Source organism: Chlamydotis macqueenii, chromosome 2, assembly GCF_036417535.1.
Source record: "Chlamydotis macqueenii isolate bChlMac1 chromosome 2, bChlMac1.mat, whole genome shotgun sequence".
In the NCBI taxonomy this organism is placed as follows: Eukaryota; Metazoa; Chordata; class Aves; order Otidiformes; family Otididae; genus Chlamydotis; species Chlamydotis macqueenii.
Window position 1 is genome coordinate 18,027,608 of NC_141557.1, and position 21,385 is coordinate 18,048,992.

Consider the following 21,385-nt stretch of genomic DNA (forward strand, 5'->3'; position numbering starts at 1 on the left):
AAAAGGTGAGTGTGATCATACAATGAAATTGGCATTGGAATGTAAATTACAGGAGAGCTGAACTGAACGTGAAAGGACAGGTACAAAGCTTTGTATATCACTATATTTGAGTGTCTCACTTGAACTCTAACCATCCTGTGTTTTTAATATAAAAAGGAAAAAAAAATACATTTGATTATGTACAACTTTGGCAACACCCTAGCAGAAATTATTAATGCCAGTTAACCTAATGGTTCATGACTGCACCATTGACTTGTGCCATTCAGTTCAACCGAAAATTGTGTCTTGGACTGTTTGGGTCCAGATGCTAAGTTTGGAGGGTGGCAGTGGGAAAGCTTGATCGTCCCTCATTCCTTACCTTGTAGTGGTTCCCATGTGCTCTCAGTGTAGGCACTTGCTGATGCTTTATATTTGTGGTAGTCTAGCCCAGTGTTCATGCTCAGATACTATTTTGACATGCTGTTAAAAATCTTATTAAAAAGTTACAAACTGGAAATGATAATTTTCAACAGCGTATTTATTGGGAATATCTGAATGGAATTTCATGGGACATTTTCAGCCAGCAGCTTTCTACCTACCACATTTAAACAGCCGACTGCAAGTACTGAAATTGTTAGAACTCCTTGAAAGAAGATTGTAGACAGCCATAGTAAGGAAGAGTTATGACTCCTGTGTTTGTTTTTAAACATAAGCTTTCTTTCATTGCCTTTTCAGTTACCACTGTGTTGAATTTTTAATCTCTTTTGGTTAGAATCAATTGCCTTTTAATTCCTCTTTTTAAAAGAAATATGTTACAACTAAAGTTCTCATAGAATTCAATATAAATTTGTTTGAAGTAAGCACTGAACTCTACTGTTGTTTTTGAAATCCAGCAGAATGAACTCCACTGTTTTTTTCTTACTCCAGCAGAAAAGACTGATTTGTTCTAATGGAAAAGGATGCAGAACTGAGTATATTGTGATTATGCAAAATTTTGGGGTAGGAAGAAGGCTCAGCACTTGAGAAAATTCTCCTGTCAGTTGGTAGCAATTAAATATAGGTTAAAAAACTGATATGTTTTTATTTAGCAATTGAAATGACTACATTTTTGTCTATGCTGAAGTTCATACTCTTTTAAAATACAAAGTAATCTTTGGCATTTTTTGAAATTTCAGCTCCTCAAACAATCTGAGGAAGAATATAAAAGAAATGAAAATCATCTTCTTTTTAATAAGAGGTTTTCTTCATTATTATTTTAATTATTTATTATATATTATTTATTTATTCTCTTTGAGCCAGCAATGTGTGCTTGCAGCCCAGAAAGCCAACCGCATCCTGGGCTGCATCAAAAGAAGCATGGCCAGCAGGTCGAGGGAGGTGATTCTCCCCCTCTGCTCTGCTCTCCTGAGACCCACCTGCAGTACTGCATCCAGCTCTGGAGCCCCCAACATGAGAAGGACATGGACCAGTTGGAGAAGGTCCAGAGGAGGGCCACAAAGATGATAGAGGGCTGGAGCACCTCTCCTGTGAGGACAGGCTGAGAGTTGGGGCTGTTCAGCCTGCAGAAGAGGAGGCTCTGAGGAGACCTTATAGTAGCCTTCCAGTGCCTAAAGGGGGCTTATAAGAAAGATGTGGAGAAACTCTTTAGCAGGGCCTGTTGTGATAGGACAAGGGGTAATGGTTTTAAAGTAGAGGGAAGTAGATTCAGACTGGATATAAAGAAGACTTTTTTTACAATGAGGGCGGTGGAACACTGGAACAGGTTGCCCAGAGACATGGTAGATGCCCCATCTCTGGAAACATTCAAGGCCAGGTTGGATGGGGCTCTGAGCAACCTGATTGAGTTGGAGATGTTCCTGCTCCTTGCAGAGGGGTTTGGAGTAGATGGCCTTTAAAGGTCCCTTCCAACCCAAACTATTCTATGATTCTATTCTTAGATTTGATAAAGGATGCTAAAACACTATTTTACTAATCTTCAGTAAAGTAAGTGAAAGACTTTTACTGATCTTCATTCTTATATCAGTAAAATGAATTATATATTTGAGGTCAAACAAGATGATCTAATGATTTCTTCTGTTTTTCAAATCTAAAAAATATTAATTACTGCTATATGAAATTTACTTGAGCATTACAAATACAAAGATGTGAAGATGAAGTGACAGCTTTTGCTCATAACTAGTACACTATCTTCAATTTAGAGCTTATTATTCTCTAGTTCATGCACACATGTAGATTTTACTAAAGTTCAATGTATTTATGTAGTAGCAAATGGATTCCCATATTATAGTGGACAGAGAAAAAGGACATACAAAAAATGTAATCATGAAAGATGTGGAAGGAGTATTTAATCATTGCATCCTGACCAGAAGACCATTCTCATTGAAACTATTAGTCTAATTCAGAGAGCTATCAAAGAACTTTCCAGTGAAAGTAGTTTACAGAAAATAATTCACTGAGCTGTTTTTTCCTCAAAACATCAAACAACATTGTTCGGTTTTCTGTTGATACCTGCTTTACATCCAGAAATTACCTGGTACCATGCTTTACATCTAGAAATGCCATCTACCTTGTTCTTTAGAAAGCAAAGCTAGTTAAGATAAGCATTGATGTTTATTATTTTTATCCTGAAAATTTCTGTACTATTGTGTGGCAGAAATGCGTATCTTTTGGTTTCAATCATCTGCTACAGTGTGTTTGCAATGCAGAATTGTCAAAGAGAAGACAGATATGAGAGCCCTGCAATTCTGGGTTCATTGGAGCATAACCTTGATTGTTCTCATGTGTATGACCTTGAGTCATACTTAAGCTCTTTGCACCCTTCTTTTTTGCTGTATGAAATAGTGATAATGTACACTCTTTATAAAATTTTGTTTGATGCTATATTTATTTGTAGTATTTGTGTATATTTTTATTAAAATTGTAGAGGTAGCATCTTCCAAGGCCTATCAGTGTGAAATATTTCTAATAATTCTCTTCCCTACCTTTCACTTGAGTTATTGTTCTTGAATAGTAACTAATATAACAAGCTAGGGGATTATGCAGGAATATTTTATATTGATGTTTCCTGTGAGGTGAAATTGAAGGCTAAGTTGCATTCTTTACTCTGAAGTTTCTGAAATGCTTATGAATTCAACATATGCTGAGATGTGTTACTCCATTTTCTGTAACTGAGGAATTTGTACATTTAAGGTTAACCAGTTCGATTCACTTGCTTTGCATCTTGCATCCATCACTCTGCATCTGCCTACTGTGAAATTGGTCCAAACCCAGTCAAGTCAAATCAAGACACTTAAACAGACTGTCAGTCAAGCTATATACTCACCATAGTGTTTCTTGTAACCGCGTGGAAAGCATACCATGAACTTAAAGAATCTGCATCTAATGTTATTTTATCCTTCATTTTTTTTTTGCCCCAGGACAGAACGATTGGCCAAAGATATTATGCAAGACATTGGAGACAATGATATTGTGGTTCTCTGTGTCCTCAAAGGTGGCTACAAGTTCTGTGCTGACCTAGTGGAGCACATTAAAAATCTCAGCAGAAATTCAGAAAGGTTCATCTCCATGAAAGTTGATTTTGTTAGACTGAAAAGTTACCACGTAAGTCAACAGCTTATTTATGTAGATTATGGTTGTATGTTCATAATAAATAGTGGACTTCTGTAAATGGCAAATTTTATTTTTTCCCCCAAATTATAAGAAAAACAGTGTGAAAAATACTTTTGTTTGAAAAATCTGTGAGGTTTTCTTTCAAAATATTTGCTCATGTCTCTTAATACTTTATGGATAGTATGTTTGAGGATATGAAGCATCCTCAAGCTGTATTTTTTTATTTAGTCTGTCTTCACCTTTGGACAGAAAATTATTCAAATTTTGGTCATGTCACATGTCAGCATGTTTTTTGTTCTCAAAATCCTCAACAGTTCTCTGAAGTTTATTTCATGTTACTTCATTTTCCACCCCCACTGCCACATAGTTTGGCATAACTACAAGATGATAACTCTGTGTCTTATTCTAAATGTTTAATGCTAAGTAAACGAAATGCTTTCATCTTCATAACATGCAGTTTACATAGTAGCAGAATATACCACTAGATGATGATAGTGTTTTATAAGAAAATTAAATAAGCCATTGAACCAAATCCAGTGTTGAAGCAAGGATCAAAACTTCCTGTTATTTTCAGAGGAAATTATGCAGTAATGATTCATTTGTTTCAGTGAGACAATGATAGTAAGACGACTGGCCTTCTTCTAGAATGTGGGATTACAGTTTCTATTTGCATAAGCTATAAATTTATATTCCACTTTGTAGTGCACACTTCATAGTGAGGGAGCATTTCTAGAAGTAAGTTGTCCTAGAAATACCTGAGGAAGTACACTGAATAGCTGGAGTGATAATACAGTTTCTCTCTGAGCACAAATGCAGCTTGCTGAGTCAAGTAGTTCCCACAATAACTCTACGTCCTTTCTATAGACAGAGGTTGGTTGGCATTTTGCTCTAGCCCCAGCTACCATAAACTTTTCCTAACTTTCATAAATCCAATGTGATTTATTTTCATCATGGAAGAGAAGTGGATGAGAGCCTTTTGTAGCCGTTTGATTAGGATTTGGTCCTGGGACTTCCCTTTCAAGAATTAGTCAGGTCTATGAAGGATGTGGTCTATGTGCAACACTAATATTATACAATTCCTAGCTATTTATGAGTATTACAGAACTAATAAAGTAAAATGTTTGTCTCACATAAAGGCACATGGAAATTATACTCAGGGTTTTTTTTTGCGTAGTAATGATAGCACTTCAATAATACTGCTTGGCAAATAGTTCAATTACTTTAAATGGTTTTTATTTTGCACTTGGCATATAGGTAATGCACGTGCTTTTCCTATTGGTTTCTCTCTTATCCAGTATTAAGGTAGTCTGGTTCTAAAATTTCTTTCTTTGGTGACAAATCAACTCCTATTAGCCATACTAACCCATAACCAATGAGTGGCAGGAGATGTATACCACAAGAGTGTGGAAATCTTCATATTATTGCTTAGGAAATAAAATAAAAGTATGTTATATCAAGCTGAAATTGCAATACAAATTTTGTTAAGCAAGGATGCAATTATCAAGACTTAAGTCCTAGATGATCCTAGAATTTGGTGGATGTGCGTATTTTGGATCTTAGCCTCATGCTTTAGCAGGGAGGTAGCGCCTTCCCTAGAACTAGTGCTTACATCTAGTTTTTAGAAAATAAATCCTTTTTTTTCTTATGAGTGCTTCCAAACAGGTGTCATGTATGTAGAACCTGAAGCTATGCTTGATTTAGTGTTTGGAACAGTGCTTGACGTCTGACTGGTCTTGAGAAGCTGAACAACACTGCAGTATAAATTTGAAATGAAATTAATATTGGTAGATTCATTCCATGACATATAAGTAAATGTAATGCTGACTAAAGTACCAGCACCACTACCTGCCATCATTTGCGTTTTGCTTTATTGTTGTGTCCTCTCCAATCGCAGGTTTCAGAGAATGTGCCCTTGTCAACATAGCCATGGTCAGAACACTTGAGGAACTAGTTGTTACTCATTTGAGTGACTCTTTATCCCAGCCTTGTATGAGACTCCCAAATCCCCCATGTCAGTTTATTCTGTAATAATGTACCTCTTTCAGTGTTTTACACTTTAATCAGAGGCAAATAATCACAGTTTTAGAGGTAAGACTTATTTGCTTCCCTTTACCTTTTCTGTTACACTTTCAATTAAAACTTAACTACTGCTCTCAAACACTTTTTCTCTCTTTTAATCCCTTTTCCATTTTACAGACACTGTTCTTCTCACATTATTTAGCCTGCTTCCTTTTACTAACTGTTCTTTGTTTCTCTCTTAAAGGGAGTCCTGCTGCTTTCAATATACTTCCTTCAGGTTCTCTAAATGAAAGGTTAGTCAAGTTTTAAAGGTTGTAATTTAAAGTGGGAATTCTTAGTTTAATCATGTAGCAAAAATGGGCTGTAATTGTGACCCAAAGTCAGCACATCAGTGAAAGTGCATCTTTACTGTAAAGTATCAGGAGAGAATGGTGTATTTTGATGTCTGGCATATGGACATGATTCTCTTTCAAATAAAAGGAGATTGCGAATATGACCAGCTTTACATGGCTCTTTGCTTTTCAAACCTGTTATCATATTCCAGAATTTAGACACTTAATTAAGATGTTAAGATCTGCTTTCATATTAAGTATTTAAAAGTTGGGCATATAAGTCCTTTTTTAGACTTATTCATACAAATTAACTGATTTTTTAAAAAAGGATAATACATTTAGATTCTCTGAATATTAATGAAATGAGGAGCTGCTGGTACTTCCAGAATCAGGATGGTTTTATCTGGTTTGCAAAGTATTGACATATGTGGCTAAGCCTGGATATTTTTATAAGAAAAACTTCTGTGTTTTTCAAGTGGTGTCTTAGTTTCATTATCTCAAATTAGCATGTCAGATTACTGAATTCAGTATATATACAGGTGAAGTGGGAAAATACCATTTTTTATTGTTTTCAGAGGAAAGAAAGTGGAATCCAACTTAGGAAACTGTAGCTTAAAAATTATGTGGTTATACTGTTTATACTATACTATACTATACTTAGTATTAGTTCTTAGATCTTCAATAGAATTCCTGCAACTGAAACTGGAAGTGCAGCCTTGTCTGAAAGCAGGTTTTTACTTCCTCTAGAAGTCAAACTATGTTTTTCCATTACTTTTCTTTTTTTTTTTCACTAGAATGCTAAAATGATACAGTAGAGAAAACTGAGAAGTTTACACACATGGACAGAAACTTCTAGGCTTAGGTGTAGATCAATAAATAAAAAAAAAAGATGTGCTTAATTGTAAATGAAGTTTATATCTGTAAATCCATAAATATATGATTTACAAAGAAACATTTGTTAACATTGTTATAACTCAGATTTTGAAGGATTCTTAATCAGTAAGAATGATACTATAAATAATTATGAAAAGAATGGTTGTTGGAAGATATGTGGATAGTTTTCCTCCATAGAAATACGATAAACTCTTTGAAGAATGCTGTTTCTTGTAGACTTACAGGTGATATGATATAGTTGTTCTCATTTTAATTTTATATATTTAAATGAGCTCTAAATAAGGAGATTGTTTAAGTGGGGATTTGGTAAGAGGCTGTATGGTGACTTTACAAGCTTCTAGCAGAGTAAGCACATTAGAAGACTTAAGGTGGGAGTTAGATATTATGATTTCAGAAATAAAGAGATATGGAAGTATCATGTAGACTTAAGGATAAGAATCTGGAAGTAGATGGAGAGGAAAAGAAATTCTGATTATTTAAATCTGAATGAGAATCAGCAGCTCTGAGTTTTAAGAGGCATACACTTTTTTGAATTAACTCAATAGTAGTGAGGCAGTAAGTATAGTGGACAGACAAGGAACCAGTAGAACAGTCCTCATATGAAATGGAAACCTACAGGCCAAGTTTTAGGGGAAAACAATGTATTCTTCAGCATAAGAACTGACAGAATTTGGCAACTTCTTAGATATTAAGTTCTAAGACGTTGGATTTTAATGTAATTTAAGTTAGGAACTGTGGAAATGACTGCAGAGACTTTTGAGTTTAAAACTGGATTAATAAAATTTAATGTATTCAATTTTCACCATGTTGAATTTTTTCCTGAGTTTTAAATTTTTTCCTGAGCTCCTCCACAGGGAATCAGAGCTCTGAAGTTGAAGAGAGGTGAGAGTTTCAGATTGATAGAAGAATTCAAAATTATTTTCAGAAGTGTGATAGGTTGAAGGCAAGGATGAAAAGTAATGGAGGAAGGTGGGCTTGGGAATGCTGTCCAAGGAGAATATGACACCAGCAGGAGAGGTAAGAAACGTGGATCCAGAAATTCTTTAATACGTTATAGTGATTTGTGATACTGATCACTTCAGCAGATTAGAGAATTAATTTGGAAGAATCCAGAGGGAAGTACAACAGAGGAAGCAGGAGGGTGTTTTACTAGGGTGTTTACAAATTAATGGGTAGAAAGAAAGTTTAAGGACGAATGAAAATAGAGGGTGAACAAAGGAATAGAAGGACATCAATGTCATGAAAAGAGGGGCTGAATGGCATGTTTTAGTAAAAAAAATCAGATCTTGAGAACCATACTAGAACAGTAGACTGTTCATGAGCAATAATGGGAGCTTCTCTTTGTTCAGTGTGGAAAAGACAATTTAGGACAGGCTGAGAAAGGTAAAGGTTGAATTAGAGCTTGAGGCAGAAGAGGAGGTTCTGGCTCATCAAGTCTAATCCCCTGGTGATAGATGCAACAATATAACCTAATCCTGTTCCATGGGTATGCTGAATGTGGTCTTTAAACCAAAGCTCAATTTTCATAGAATCATAGAATAGTTTGGGTTGGAAGGGAACTTTAAAGGCCATCTAGTCCAACCCTCCTGCAAGGAGTAGGGACATCTCCAACCAGATCAGGTTGCTCAGAGCCCTGTTGAACCTGGCCTGGAATGTTTCCAGGGATGGGGCATCTACCACCTCTCTGGGCAACCTGTTCTAGTGTTCCACCACCTTCACTGTAAAAATTTCTTCCTTATATCTAGTCTAAATCTACCCTCTTTTAGTTTAAAACCATTACCCCTTGTCCTGTTGCAACAGGCCCACTCCATTTTGAAACAGAATTGGAAAAATTAAGTGGAGAAGTAGAGGAAGTATGCAGAGTCTGTAGACTTTCCTGAGAAGTTCTCAGCAACCTGTCAGTAGAAGAGAAAGTAAGTGCGTGTGAATTAAGACTTCTTTAGTGGACAGATGATGGAAGCTAAAAATTGAAAGAATCATGCTAAGAGTCATTGTTGAAACTGGTGGTGGGGGCTGCTGGAAGAGAGGTTAAAAACATCACCTACTTTTGTTAGGCAGACCATCGTGCTTTCTACATGCATTGCTGCCTGTTCTTGTGAAAAGTTTAGTATTCGTGTATCATTATCTATAGCTGTCTATTTAGTTCTCTTAATTATTATATTTTACAAAGTAAGTAAGATAGAAAACCTCATGTTTTGGAGAAGGACAAGTGAATCTTGGTGGCGTAGCTTTTTTTCAGTGAAAACATTGGTGAGCTAAACTAGGAGTAAGATTCATACTTTTCCTTAAGACTTTTGTGATTTCTTTGTTATTCCTGTGTGGACTAAAGTGACAGAAGACCAGTCATCGCTGTTATTTTGAAATTGTGCAATGCACTTCTGAAAGAGGACTGTAGATTAATTGTTGATAATCAGATTATACATCATAGTTGTTAATTCCATCTTTAGCACAGGTTATTACAGAATATTGATCTGTTTTCCATATAGTATCTGGATTGCAGATTCTAGAAGTGCATTTTTCATCTTCTGGTTTCATGAAGATATTATTGAAAATCATCCTGAAAAATATGAATGAACTTCAGAGGAATGTTGCTTGCAAGTCCCTTAGAGGAAAATTCTAGAGGATTGTGTGGATTGGGTCAATTCCTGAAATTATTTAAAATGAATACAGTATTTATGGTTTCCAGAACATAACTAATAAAAAAACATGACCTCTGAATTGTAATCCATGCACAATGGTTGCATTGATGTCTGTTCACAAACAGTTCCAATGATATGATCTGTTTCCTCTTCAGCCTCCAGTTGTTTGAAATGTATTTACAACTGTTGGTTATTAATCTTGGCATAAACAAGACCATTAGTGCTGCAAAATTCCAAAAACAAGCAACAAAACAAGCACTGTTTAGTGGAAATCTGAATGTTTTTGCTATACGAAGCCATCTCAGTAAATAATTTTGCTAAATCTCTCTACTGTAGGAGTAAGGAAACAGAGGGATTTTATAATGAGTAAGTTGAAAGCTGGTTGATAAATGTAGTAAAATAATTTATTTTTCTGCCATGTAGCTTTACTTCTCATACACCTTTACTAAATACTTACATCATAAAAAAAAACAACAGCACAAGGCATCAGACTATAATCAGAGCAGAGAACAGAGTAAAATGTACATTCCTGCACTTATTCAGTATAATTTTACTATATGGAACTTGTTTTTTTTAACATCAGTATGAACTTTACATCTGAAAACAATATGTAATCCTGAACCTGAAAAGCAAGTAATATCAAAATAATTTTATTAATTTAACAACACAAAAGAAACAAGTAAGTGTATTGCTTGCATTTAATGATTTGTATCTATATCCAGACTCTACAGCAGTGTTACAATGATTGTTTATGTCCCTGCCTGTCTGCCATGAAAACGAAGCTTATCTTCTGAGTAACGTACATCCTGAGATGACAGAGAATCCACCTTACCTTTTGTCCTCACAGGTTTTCTCTTGGGCAGGTTGTGAGTTCCCTTTATTTTGCTTCATCCACAGTTTAGCTGATGACTGTGTCATCTTCTTAACGCTGAGTAGCCATGGAAGAATTACAAATTGGAGCCTACCTGGTTGAGTGAATTCTTATCAATTTTAAGGCCAAATTTTATAATAATTTCACAGGATTGAACTCCAAATTATCTCCAAATTATCAGTTTGAGATGCAAATAAATAGCTTCACTGTAGGCAAAATTTGGAGAGAGGTTGTGCTTGTACTAGATATTCAAAAACTAAAATGGACTCTTTTTAACCTTTTTCAGATGCATGGCTTACAGTTAGCACTGTAGACAGTGAACACCTGTACAGAGAATTTTGCAGCATTTTATACTTCTAGGAGCTAATGGGCAACAAAAATAGGACATTAATTTAGTCCACAGAAGCTACCAGTTTCAAGGACCTAGACCTTAAAGTTGTTGCTATTCTGGGAAATGTGTTCTAGTGATTGTAGGCGATGCTGCCGAATAGATGTCTTAAGGGCAAGCTAAACAGGAGAGATTTGGGACTAGAAATCTACTCCTAGAATTGCCAAGGGGATTTTATTTCTGTGTACTTTTCCATGTCTATGAATGGATAAAATGGTGTTTGAATCTTAGAGTAGTAATATCTTCTTGAGTGAAAGCTCTGTGAAATGCTCAAACCTGCTAAAACAAGTGAGTAAAAAGGTCCTTTATCGTTCCAAGCCAGAGATACTCCAAATCTTAAGCTGGCCCTGATGCTATTTCTGCTTCTCTGCTGCTTCAGTTATTTCCCAAAAATTAATAAGACCTGAGATGGTTAAGAAGGTGAGAAACAGTGGAAACAGAAAATCGTGGATAGAATATTTGGAGATGCTACAATTCACAGTCCTCCTAATTGTGTCCAAATGTTAATTTTCCAAGTGTTAAGACTTGTTTAAAAATTGAATATTTTTCATGAAAGAAACAAAATTACTTCTACATGCAGCAGTGTCTTATTGCAAAATGTCAGCCTCAGAGACACTAACGCTTTTCGGAGAAACAGCTGAAAATGTGTTAGTAGTGGAAGTTGTCTCAAAAGCTTATTCTTGCAACTAGCTGATGAATTTTTTTAAAGAAATTTGCAAAAAAAAAATAATGAGAAGAACGGCCTCACTGGATAAATTGTGGCTGGTGTTCTTAAAGTAACAGCATGATTCAGGCAACTTTGAGAATAAACTCTCCTGCCAGATTCATCTATACATCAGGTACAGGTAGCAGTTTGGTGTGAAAACCAAGATACTGGAAATGGGTCTCTCTTCTGAATGCATGTGCACTGGCTGGAACGATGACAGTCTCTGGTTCATTCCTCAGCAATTGCAGTGCCCCCCTGCCAGTCACACTTGCCAGCTCAGCTGCTTCTGAGCACTTCTTAACCTGTCTCAGCCCAGATGAGACCGGGTTGCCAGAGACTTCCCAGTTGAATGGCTTCAGCTTGCTGGATTCATTTTTTGTGACCCAGATGCACGCATGCATCTCAGCCTGCCAGTAGCCCCTGCCAGAGGGAGAGTTATAAGCAGCTGGGGACAGCTTTAACTTCTTTAGTCAGCACAGGTCTTGCTGGAAAAAGAAGTCTGCCCATAGTGATGGGATCCTTGTCACCAAGGGTGCAGCATGGCAAGCCTCAGACCCCCCTCTTCTTTATGTAAGAGATGCTCCTCAGAGGTGCCAGAAGGAGCATGGATATTTCAACCCAAATTATTTTTGAGAACCAACCTACTTTTTGTAGTGTTCTGAGGCAAACTGAAGAAGCCTGTACTGTGTGTAATAAAATGCAACCTTAAAATTCAGTGTCACAGAACTTCCCAGGTCTGGAGGCAGATGCTCTCCTTTCTAGGCATCTACAGCTTCCGTTTAATGTGATGGCAGAGTTGTGAGATATGAGAGCTTAAATGCATCACTCGCTCAAGGCTGTCTTGAGTGTAAGGAGGAAGATAGTGCTTCTGAGTTAAGTTATTTAATTAAAACATACGGTATTTTCCTGTTGGAGACCCCTTAGGGGCTTGAAGTGTTATTAATAATATAAGTAGGCATTAATTTGTGGGCATAGTTCAGGAAAGGTCATAATAAGCCTGTCATACAGTCAGTTTATCAAGTTTATCTGTAATGTAAAACTTACTCATAGAGGTATGATCTCTGTAACTGTATGCATCAGATAACACACCTACACACCACTTAAATATGTTAGCACCATCTGAATTCTCAGTGATTTTTTTTTAAGTATGAGTAAGTGTTTCAGTGACTCACATATAAAAGATTTGGGGGAACCAAACAGCTCAGCTGGGGGAGAACTGAGTAGGAAGCGGCCTGATTGCCATGGGGACAGAACGAGAACAGATGTGAGAGTGAAGGCAGAGTGGCACTGAGCTGTGCTACAGCTATCCAGCAATATCAAAATATTGTTTTAAGGCATTTATGGGGCATATTAAAGCAAGTAATTACTTGCCTTGTCAAGATACTTTTCATTTTTATCTGTTGTTCCCTGTATATCTTAGTATTACTTCCTTTATACTGATCTGTGATTTTTTAGCTGTGGAATTCTTTTTTCTACCTGTGGGTTGATACTCTGTTATTCTGGACTTCAGATCTAACTCCACAAGAGGAATTTTCTAATCTTTCTGGAGAAATTTGTCTCCCCAAGGGTCACATTTTTCTAACAAACTGTAGTGTTTTATTTTGAAAAATGTTTCCCAATTTTAAATAAATGCTTTAGATTACAGTATGTGACGGACGGTACAACTACTACGTATAAATGAAGTTTTAGATCTGAAGTTCTTTTTTCTTAAGATTTAAAAAAATTTTTTTGTGAGCTTAAATCTTTGGTATTGTTAAGCAATCCAGGTTTCTGGAACATCTTAACATTTGAGACAGTGAATGTTTTTAAAATTGGTCAGTTTTAGAACAGCTTCAAAGCATCAAGGGATTTCATTAAAAGCATTCAGGAGGTCATCTTTTCAAAGAGTTAGATTCTAAAGTTCCCCTGGATACAATATTTGTTGTAAAGCACTGGTTTGTTACGAAGCCTAAAAAATTGAAGTTTAGTCTTAGTAAAATATTATGTTTCGTATTCTGCCAAAAATACAGCAAGCTACTACTAAATTAGGACATTGCAGCAATACTATATGTCATCATTAGGAGAGACGATAGTCCCTATTTTCAGTCTGATTCACATTTTACAGTAGCAGGGAGATAGGCTCTTACGTAGAAGAAAGGTCCAGAACATAATGCTTGCTAATCCTATTGTACAAATAAGATCTGATGAGCTTGAAAGTATTGTGACATGTTTATGCATTGGAAAAATATCAGCTTGATTACTTATTTGGATGCTAATAATGCCATGTAATATGTGGTTTTTATATTAAGATCTGAAATGGGGAAAAATTAATTAAAAGAAGCCAGAGGGTTCTAATTTTCCCAAGGAATTCTATGACTCTTTTACTGGCATCTCTTAAATGCTGTTTCTTAAAACAGATCACAGCATGTGCAATGTTCATGCAGCACCACACCCCAGGGGTGCTGTAAGGCATGAACTAAAAAGGTTACTTTAAAGGAATACAGCAATAACAACAAGTACTGTATTATTGCGGTGCTTATCTGTGTGACAGATACAAAATTATTTCCCCTCCTCATTTGATAGACAGAAGTTAGAATATTTAAATAGGTAAGGAATACTGTAAAATAACCTTGCAATGAAACTCACAAAGGATATGTGTGTGGTCAAAAGTTTCCAAGTTGTCACTAGCCAAGGGACTAAACATAGTGGTATGAAAAACAGCGCTACTGAGTTGTAAGAGTCGATGCACCAGACTCCAGATTGCTGGAAGGGACTAAGCATTTGAGGTTTTTATCAGTCTGATCTTTTGTAAATTTGCTTCCACCTATCTATCTGTTTTCTCAGCCTGTGGCCATTTTACAAATTTGAGGATTCTTCTCCTATCTTCCTTTTATCACCAAATCCTAGGAACTGCTGATAGTCAGGGTCAGAAGGTTAGTACTTCGTGCTTAGTCTAGAGAAAGCTGTTTTCTCTTGTGCTTTCAGAATCCCCCAAGGGACCGGGGTTTTAGTACTTAGTTTTTAACTGCATTAACATTGCATGCGAGTTCACCTTTATGGATGTCTGAGAGTAGGCACACAAGAGATCAATTCCAAATACCTTGATCGGGAATGGAAGAGCTTTAATGGCAGTTTATGCTTCATTAGATACCAGAGAAACCCATGGAAGCAACTCCCATAAGGGATGAATTTTCTAATATCTCTTTCAAAACACCTTACCTTACCTTCTTTGAATTAAACACAGAGAAGGCATGCAGGACTCCTGATACGCAAGAAATTACTGAATGTGTGAACAGATGATAGTAAACAATTTCATTTATTAAGTTTAATAACTTACTGTTGCCCTGAGAGTTAAAATGAACGATCTGCCTTGCTTTTGCAGCAGGGAAGAAACATACACATGTGTTATCACAGGTCAGCTGATAAGGAGTACCTTGCTGTCAGTAAGTTCATTGTTTGTGTTTCTCTGTCCAAAGCCAACTTCCTCATTGCAGAACTCTGGCCTTCCCTGGAACTGGATAGACTAGCATGAATTTGAAGCACTTCCCAACCTGTGTGATTGAGTTGTTTCTTAAGGAATAACAACAAGGAAGAAAAAGAATAAAAAATAAGTGGAATCTTTTAAGTTAGTTATAGATCTAACCATAGAGATGTAAAGTGTGTCTTACACTGTAGTAACTGGAGCTCAGATAGATATAACCTATACCACTTTAAAATTTACTATCTCGGGTTACACTGACAATAGCAATAAGAGAGATCTCAGCCCATCGTAGTTGGTGGTGTGGTTACTAAGCAGCTCAGGAAGGCACTGTAGCCTCAACTTTAAAGCTAACAGAGATACATGAAACCATCAGTGCTTCAGTGCAACTGTACCTTTACTCTCCTTGCAGGACAGGTGATCTGACAGTGGGTGTATGCCAGTTTACTGTATTTGATTTCCAGTTGGTTCAGCATTCTTGGCTTGTTTGCCAAGTACTCAAAGCACCTCCTACAAATACATCAGTAACCTGGCACTTGATTATTTTGAATGTGGGTGTGCCCCCAGAGGTTGCAGTCTGCCCTTTGATATACGTTTGATTCTGGGGAAGGGAAGGTATGCTTTCCAGTCTTTACTGGGAAGCAATCCATTTCATTCCCACTCACTTGCACAAGTCTCCAGCTTAACAATACTTACTGGCCTCTGAATGTTGCTACTTAAGCCGGGATAGTCCTTCTAGTTGCCTGCTATGAAAACCATGACAGTCCATATTCTGACCTACACTCTTGAGATCCTTTGTTCTTAGCTGTTGTTCATTAGAGAAGAAACCCCAAATGGTATCAGTTCAGGTGTATGTTGCTTGTAAGTGCAGCATCTCACATATTACCACTCCACAGATGTTCTTCTTACTTCTGCTGATACACTGAGGATAATGTCATAACCTATACTTCATATGTCAATTTGACTTTACCTAGTAGTCAAAATAGGTTAACTATTAGCCAAACTAACACTTCCCCAACCAACATATTCATATATTGAAGTACTTCTCAGGAGGCAGGCTGCAGAGCAAGTAAGTTTCATACTAGGATGTCAGCATCCAAACTGGAACATCAGAATTTCCATTTTAATTATTATGTCCATGACTGAGATGGTAGAGCATGGCCATGTAGCAAAAGATAGTATAATTATTGAACAGTATATAATTTCAAAGCAGAAGTCTTTATAATTGCAGATACATCTATCCAAACTCTGCCAATACCTGCAATTAATTTTGGCAGTGCTATTATTTAAAATGCCAAAAACTTGGATTTTATTATGAATCAGTTTGCTGCAGCTAAGTCACATAGAAGTAATAATTTTCTATTTAAAAGTTGTATGACAGACATTACTTCTGTGGTTTCATTTCTGAAAGCTATTAACTGAAAAGTGATTTCATCATCATAGAATCATCATAGAATCATCATAGAATCACATGATTGGATGGAACCTATAAGATCATCTAGTCCAACCGTCTTCCCACTACCATTGCTGCCACAGCTACTAAACAATATCTTGTAGCTTCTCATCAAGCCGCCTCTTGAACATGCCAGGGACGGCGACTCCACCACCTCCCTGGGCAGGCCATTCCAGTGCCTGACCACTCTTTGGGAGAAAAAGTTTTTCCTCACATCCAATCTAAACCTCCTCTGGTACAACTTGTGGCCATTTCCTTGGGTCCTGCTTGTTGCCTGGGAGAAGAGGCCAAACCCCTGCTCATCACAACCTGCCTTCAGGAAGCTATAGAGTGCAATGAGATCTCCCCTGAGCCTCCTCTTCTCCAGACTAAACAATCCCAACTCTCTCAGATGCTCCTCATAAGACTTGTGCTCCAGACCCCTCACCAGCTTTGTTGCCCTTCTCTGGACACGTTCCAGGGCTTCAATGTCTTTCTTGTAGTGAGGAGCCCAAAACTGAACACAATACTCAAGGTGCGGCCTCACCAGCGCCGAATACAGGGGGATGATTACCTCCCTGCTCCTGCTGGCCACACTATTTCTAATGCAGGCCAGGATGCCGTTGGCCCTCTTGGCCACCTGGGCACACTGTCAGCTCATGTTCAGCTGAGCATCAACCAACACCCCCAGGTCCCTTTCCTCTTCACAGTCCTCCAGCCACTCAGCTCCAAGCCTATAGCGCTGCATGGGGTTATTGTGACCAAAGTGCAGGACCTGACACTTGGCCTTGTTGAACCTCATCCCATTCAGCTCAGCCCAGCGATCCAGCCTATCCAGATCCCTCTGAAGGGCCTCCCTGCCCTCAGGCAGATCAACACCGCCACCCAACTTGGTGTCATCTGCACACTTACTGAGGGTACACTCAATCCCCTCGTCTAGGTCATCAATAAATATATTGAACAAGATGGGCCCAAGTACCGACCCCTGGGGGACACCACTTGTAACAGGCTGCCAGCTGGACTTGACTCCATTAACTACTACCCGCTGGGCACGGCTCCCTAGCCAGTTCTTTATCCAAAGAAGGGTATACCTACCCAGTCCACGGGCAGCCAGTTTCCCTAGGAGAATACTGTGAGAGACCATGTCAAAGGCTTTGCTGAAGTCCAGGTAGACCACATCAACAGCCTTTCCCTCATCCACCAGTCTGGTCACCCAGTCGTAAAAGGAAATGAGGTTGGTCAAGCACGACCTGCCTTTCGTGAACCCATGCTGGCTGGGCCTGATCCCCTGGATGCCACTCATATTTCTTGTCATATCTGCTCTGCTTTCATCTGAGCATTATGTTTTTTTCTCAAATGAAAACTGTATCTGTAATATGTGTTAATTTGCGTGCCAGAGTACACAGTTCTGCTTGGGTTTTCTGTCATTTTCAATTTCTGTTGCAGCAGTGTATTGTAGCTGTGTATCTAAAAACATATACTCATTTCGTAAGTAAGTTGTGTCCATGTGATGTTTCAAAGTCTCTTTTCTTTACTGTATGAACTACCAAGAATTTTGTTCAAATCCTCATCATTCATTACCTTGGTAACTGTCATCTCCTCTTTGGCTTTAATACCATCCACCTTGTTCCCTCAGTGCCATTCAAAATGTAGCTGTTCAGATCACCCTCAAAGTTACTGTTAGTGTAGCCAACCTAGTTGCTATCCTTCCTCCAGTATCAAATGCAAGTTATTTTTTATTGAGGCTCCTTAAGACTCCATTCTTGATGATCATGAACCCCACACACATGAAATCCAATTGTTTTCATTATTCAGTGGGTAAACCCTATAGGTAAATTTGTATTTCTGCTCCAAGAACTTCAGAGTGTAGAGCCCTATTAATCATCCAGTGTGACGTTTTTGAAAAAAAATCTGCAAAGACTGGTTGCCAATATTTTTTTTTTTGTGACATAAGTTGGAAGAAATATTAGATTGATTGTGTCTTTGAAATCTCTTCTTAAATATATCTCACCTAGATTAAAATGAAACCTTTGAGTAAACATGCAAGCAAATTATTCTGGAGTGGTACCAAGGGGAATTGTGTTAAACGTTTGTGTGAGATAGAGCCTAAGTGGATAGTTCAGGATGCTACTAATGGAAAGTAGTCAAGATCATTGCTTCTTATGTGCCTGTGGTAAACGCGACTGAAAGTAATTTCTTTCTGAGTGCTCAGTGAGGTTCTTAGGAAGAAAATACTGATCTCATCTCTTAAGCTGGGATTCATCTCACCTAATTTCAGATTTCTCACAGTTAGATATCTAGATGCTATAGATTTCCCGTATGGTGAAATAGATTATTTATGTGATCTATCTTGTTTTCTCCATTGTTTATGAGGAAAGCCCAGGATGCATAGATTTAGATGCTTAACTTTCAGATCTCTAAATTAGGAACAGAGTAATCATGTCTTTAATGAAGACATTTCAAAGTCATGGGTCACCCTATGAGAACAGAAGCAGCATAGATCACATGCAGTTAATGACAGTCTTAATGGAAAATTAAAAGGTAAAGCCAAAGCAAATGTGGAGACTGAACTCTACTCTGCTTTACTGGACATATTGTACCAAACCTATCGTTGAAGCAGTGCTTGACTCTTGCTTTTCAAACTCTGCCAATTGTGGGTGTAAGTCAGAACCCTCATAGGCAGTAATTCTGTCCTAGCCGTTTCACTTGGCCATAAGGGAAGGATAAGGGAAGCCTTAGAGACGCTCTGTATTCAATGGCCTAAAGTTCCAAGGGACAACTGAAAGTGATGGTCTGTCAATCACCTCTTTTTGGTCAAAACCTTCCTGGAAAACCTAGTTGTAGGAGATGGGATGATGGTGCAAAGTGAGAGCCCTATTCTTATGGGAACCCTCAGGTTAGCAGATCTGCTGTATCATCCAAGTGACAGAAAGCAAAGTACAACAGGTCTGATGGTGACATCCTTCTTTATTAAGGGTTTCCCTGATGAATTTCAGGAGAAAAGGGTAATCACATTTTTTTCCAGGAAATTCCATAGGAACTGTGCAGACTATAGTAACTAAATGTGAGCTAATGACCTAGTGTCCATATGTAATAATTTTAAAATGATAATAAAATAATTTGAAATAAAAATAAAAATAATTTGAAAATTAATTTTCCAAATGTATGCATTTAAACTGTTATATTAGAGCTACTTTTTTTTTGCCATGATTAAAGAATCTTTGTTTCAGTGAGCCCAGTATTAGTGTACTCCAGATTCTGTTTCTTTAAAAGAGTAACAGATGTTCACAGTTTGGTGCAATTTTCAGATGAGCAATGCTGTTTATAATAAATTTTCTTGAGACCACCCAACTCATTTCACTTGTAACTTGAACTATGTCCAAGTGTTGATCTCAGGAGACGTAAAAGAGAAGTAAGAATTCTGTGCCCCACCCAGTTCAAAAGACATGACTTAGTATAGATGGAATTTAAATATCTATACTTCCAATCAACATAGAAAGTCAAAGTTTTATCTTGCATGCCATGAAAAATAGAGGTGGAAATAGCAACATTCTTGCTTTCATTCGATTTGTAGATGTATATTGACAAGATCTGAACGGAATAAAATTAGAAAACAAAGATGAACAGGTGAAAAAGCACAACATAGCAAGTAAAACCAAAGAAATTGAGATTTATCCTGGAAAATGCAGATTTATTAAACACAGAAAAATATCAGAAATGCAGTATTAAATATAGTTTAGAATGCTACAAAATGCATCATGTCTTGTTAGAAACAGCTGCAATAAATTTTGTGCAGCATTAACCAAAACATAGTGTGATTTTTATGTGTCTCTATCTGGGACATATTTAGTGTCAAGCATTTAACAGCAAAAATAGTGTTGATAGGGTCTAGGGATGTTAGAAAGCAAGTATTGAGGAACTTCGGGAGACGGAAATTGAACCTTTAATTCCCATCTCTGCATTCATAAGAAGTCTTAGTGACTCAGTCGTATCAGTTTTGTCAAGGTATGGAACAACTCCCAAAGGAAAAAAGAAGCTCTGAATGACTTGAGAGCATGAAATTTAAACAAAAAGTTCTGAATTGACAGTAATTAGTACTGAATGAAACAGTACTGATTTTTTTTCCCCTGACATATATTGTACTTTATTCTTACCATTCAATGCAGTGTTATTTTGCGATTATAAAGTGAGAAGTCAGAAAAAAGCATTGAGAGGTTCCTATGGTAACCATAGTGTGCACATTATCTATATGAACGTTATGATTACGGTAATGTGACATGGTGGTACCGAGTCTTGCTGTTTGGCAGGTATGTATTTTACAATATGAGTTAATTGGTGAACATAGAGATAGTTATAAATGGCATTAAAATCAATGGTCTGAAAGTTTTTTTGGCAATAGAATTGCTCTAATGTGTCATGCAAGAAATATCTTTAAATTTCTTGAAAGCACTTTCGGCGAAGGGTTCTGAGCTGCATTTTTCTATATGCTTTTTAGGCACAGTGAATATTCAGCCCTGTCCTCTGATACAATCATTCTCCAGTCAGAACACAAGGATTTTCTTAATTGTGTGCAGTTGTGTCACAACAGCCAATCCCGCAGATTGACGGGATACTCTGATCCCCTGGTTCTCAATGGCTTTTGTGTTTGCTTAATTGCTTGCCAGCGATGAATATACTATTTCAGCATCTTCCTTTCAGCTGGAGCCAGAAATAACAAATGCAAAGGAAACAGTGCTGCTGTGAAGACTGCTGAAAGATTTTTTTTTGTTGTTAAAAATAAATAAATTCATTAATCACTGCACCTCACTGTTACTGTTTTTTTTTTCTTTCTTTTTCAACTAGTAACTAAGGGCAAACTGCCCCTTTAGTAATTCTTGTGTGTTGATTGTTACTGAAATTCTAGTCTTTCTCATTTGGAAATGAAAGAAATATTCTGTCACTGCCTGGGTTACACGTGCTGTGATAGATATTAGAAACTATTTGCTTTTTATAGTTTTGACTTGAATGTGTCCCTGACTTTTGAAGTGAGCTGTCTTGCGCTACAACAAAAGGCTTATGC

The 21,385-nt window shown here is 37.3% G+C and overlaps 2 protein-coding genes across 2 annotated transcripts in view; one reads left to right on the forward strand and one right to left on the reverse strand.

The window, feature by feature from the left end:
- THNSL1 (threonine synthase like 1) overlaps positions 1-21,385 on the reverse strand; it is a 119,365-nt gene that overhangs the window by 48,249 nt on the left and 49,731 nt on the right. The gene's annotated exons all lie outside the window — the stretch shown is intronic.
- PRTFDC1 (phosphoribosyl transferase domain containing 1) overlaps positions 1-21,385 on the forward strand; it is a 47,874-nt gene that overhangs the window by 4,438 nt on the left and 22,051 nt on the right. Inside the window, exon 3 of the mRNA XM_086740186.1 lies at positions 3,396-3,579. Coding sequence (XP_086596312.1) covers positions 3,396-3,579 — 184 coding nt within the window. The remainder of the gene's footprint in view (positions 1-3,395; positions 3,580-21,385) is intronic.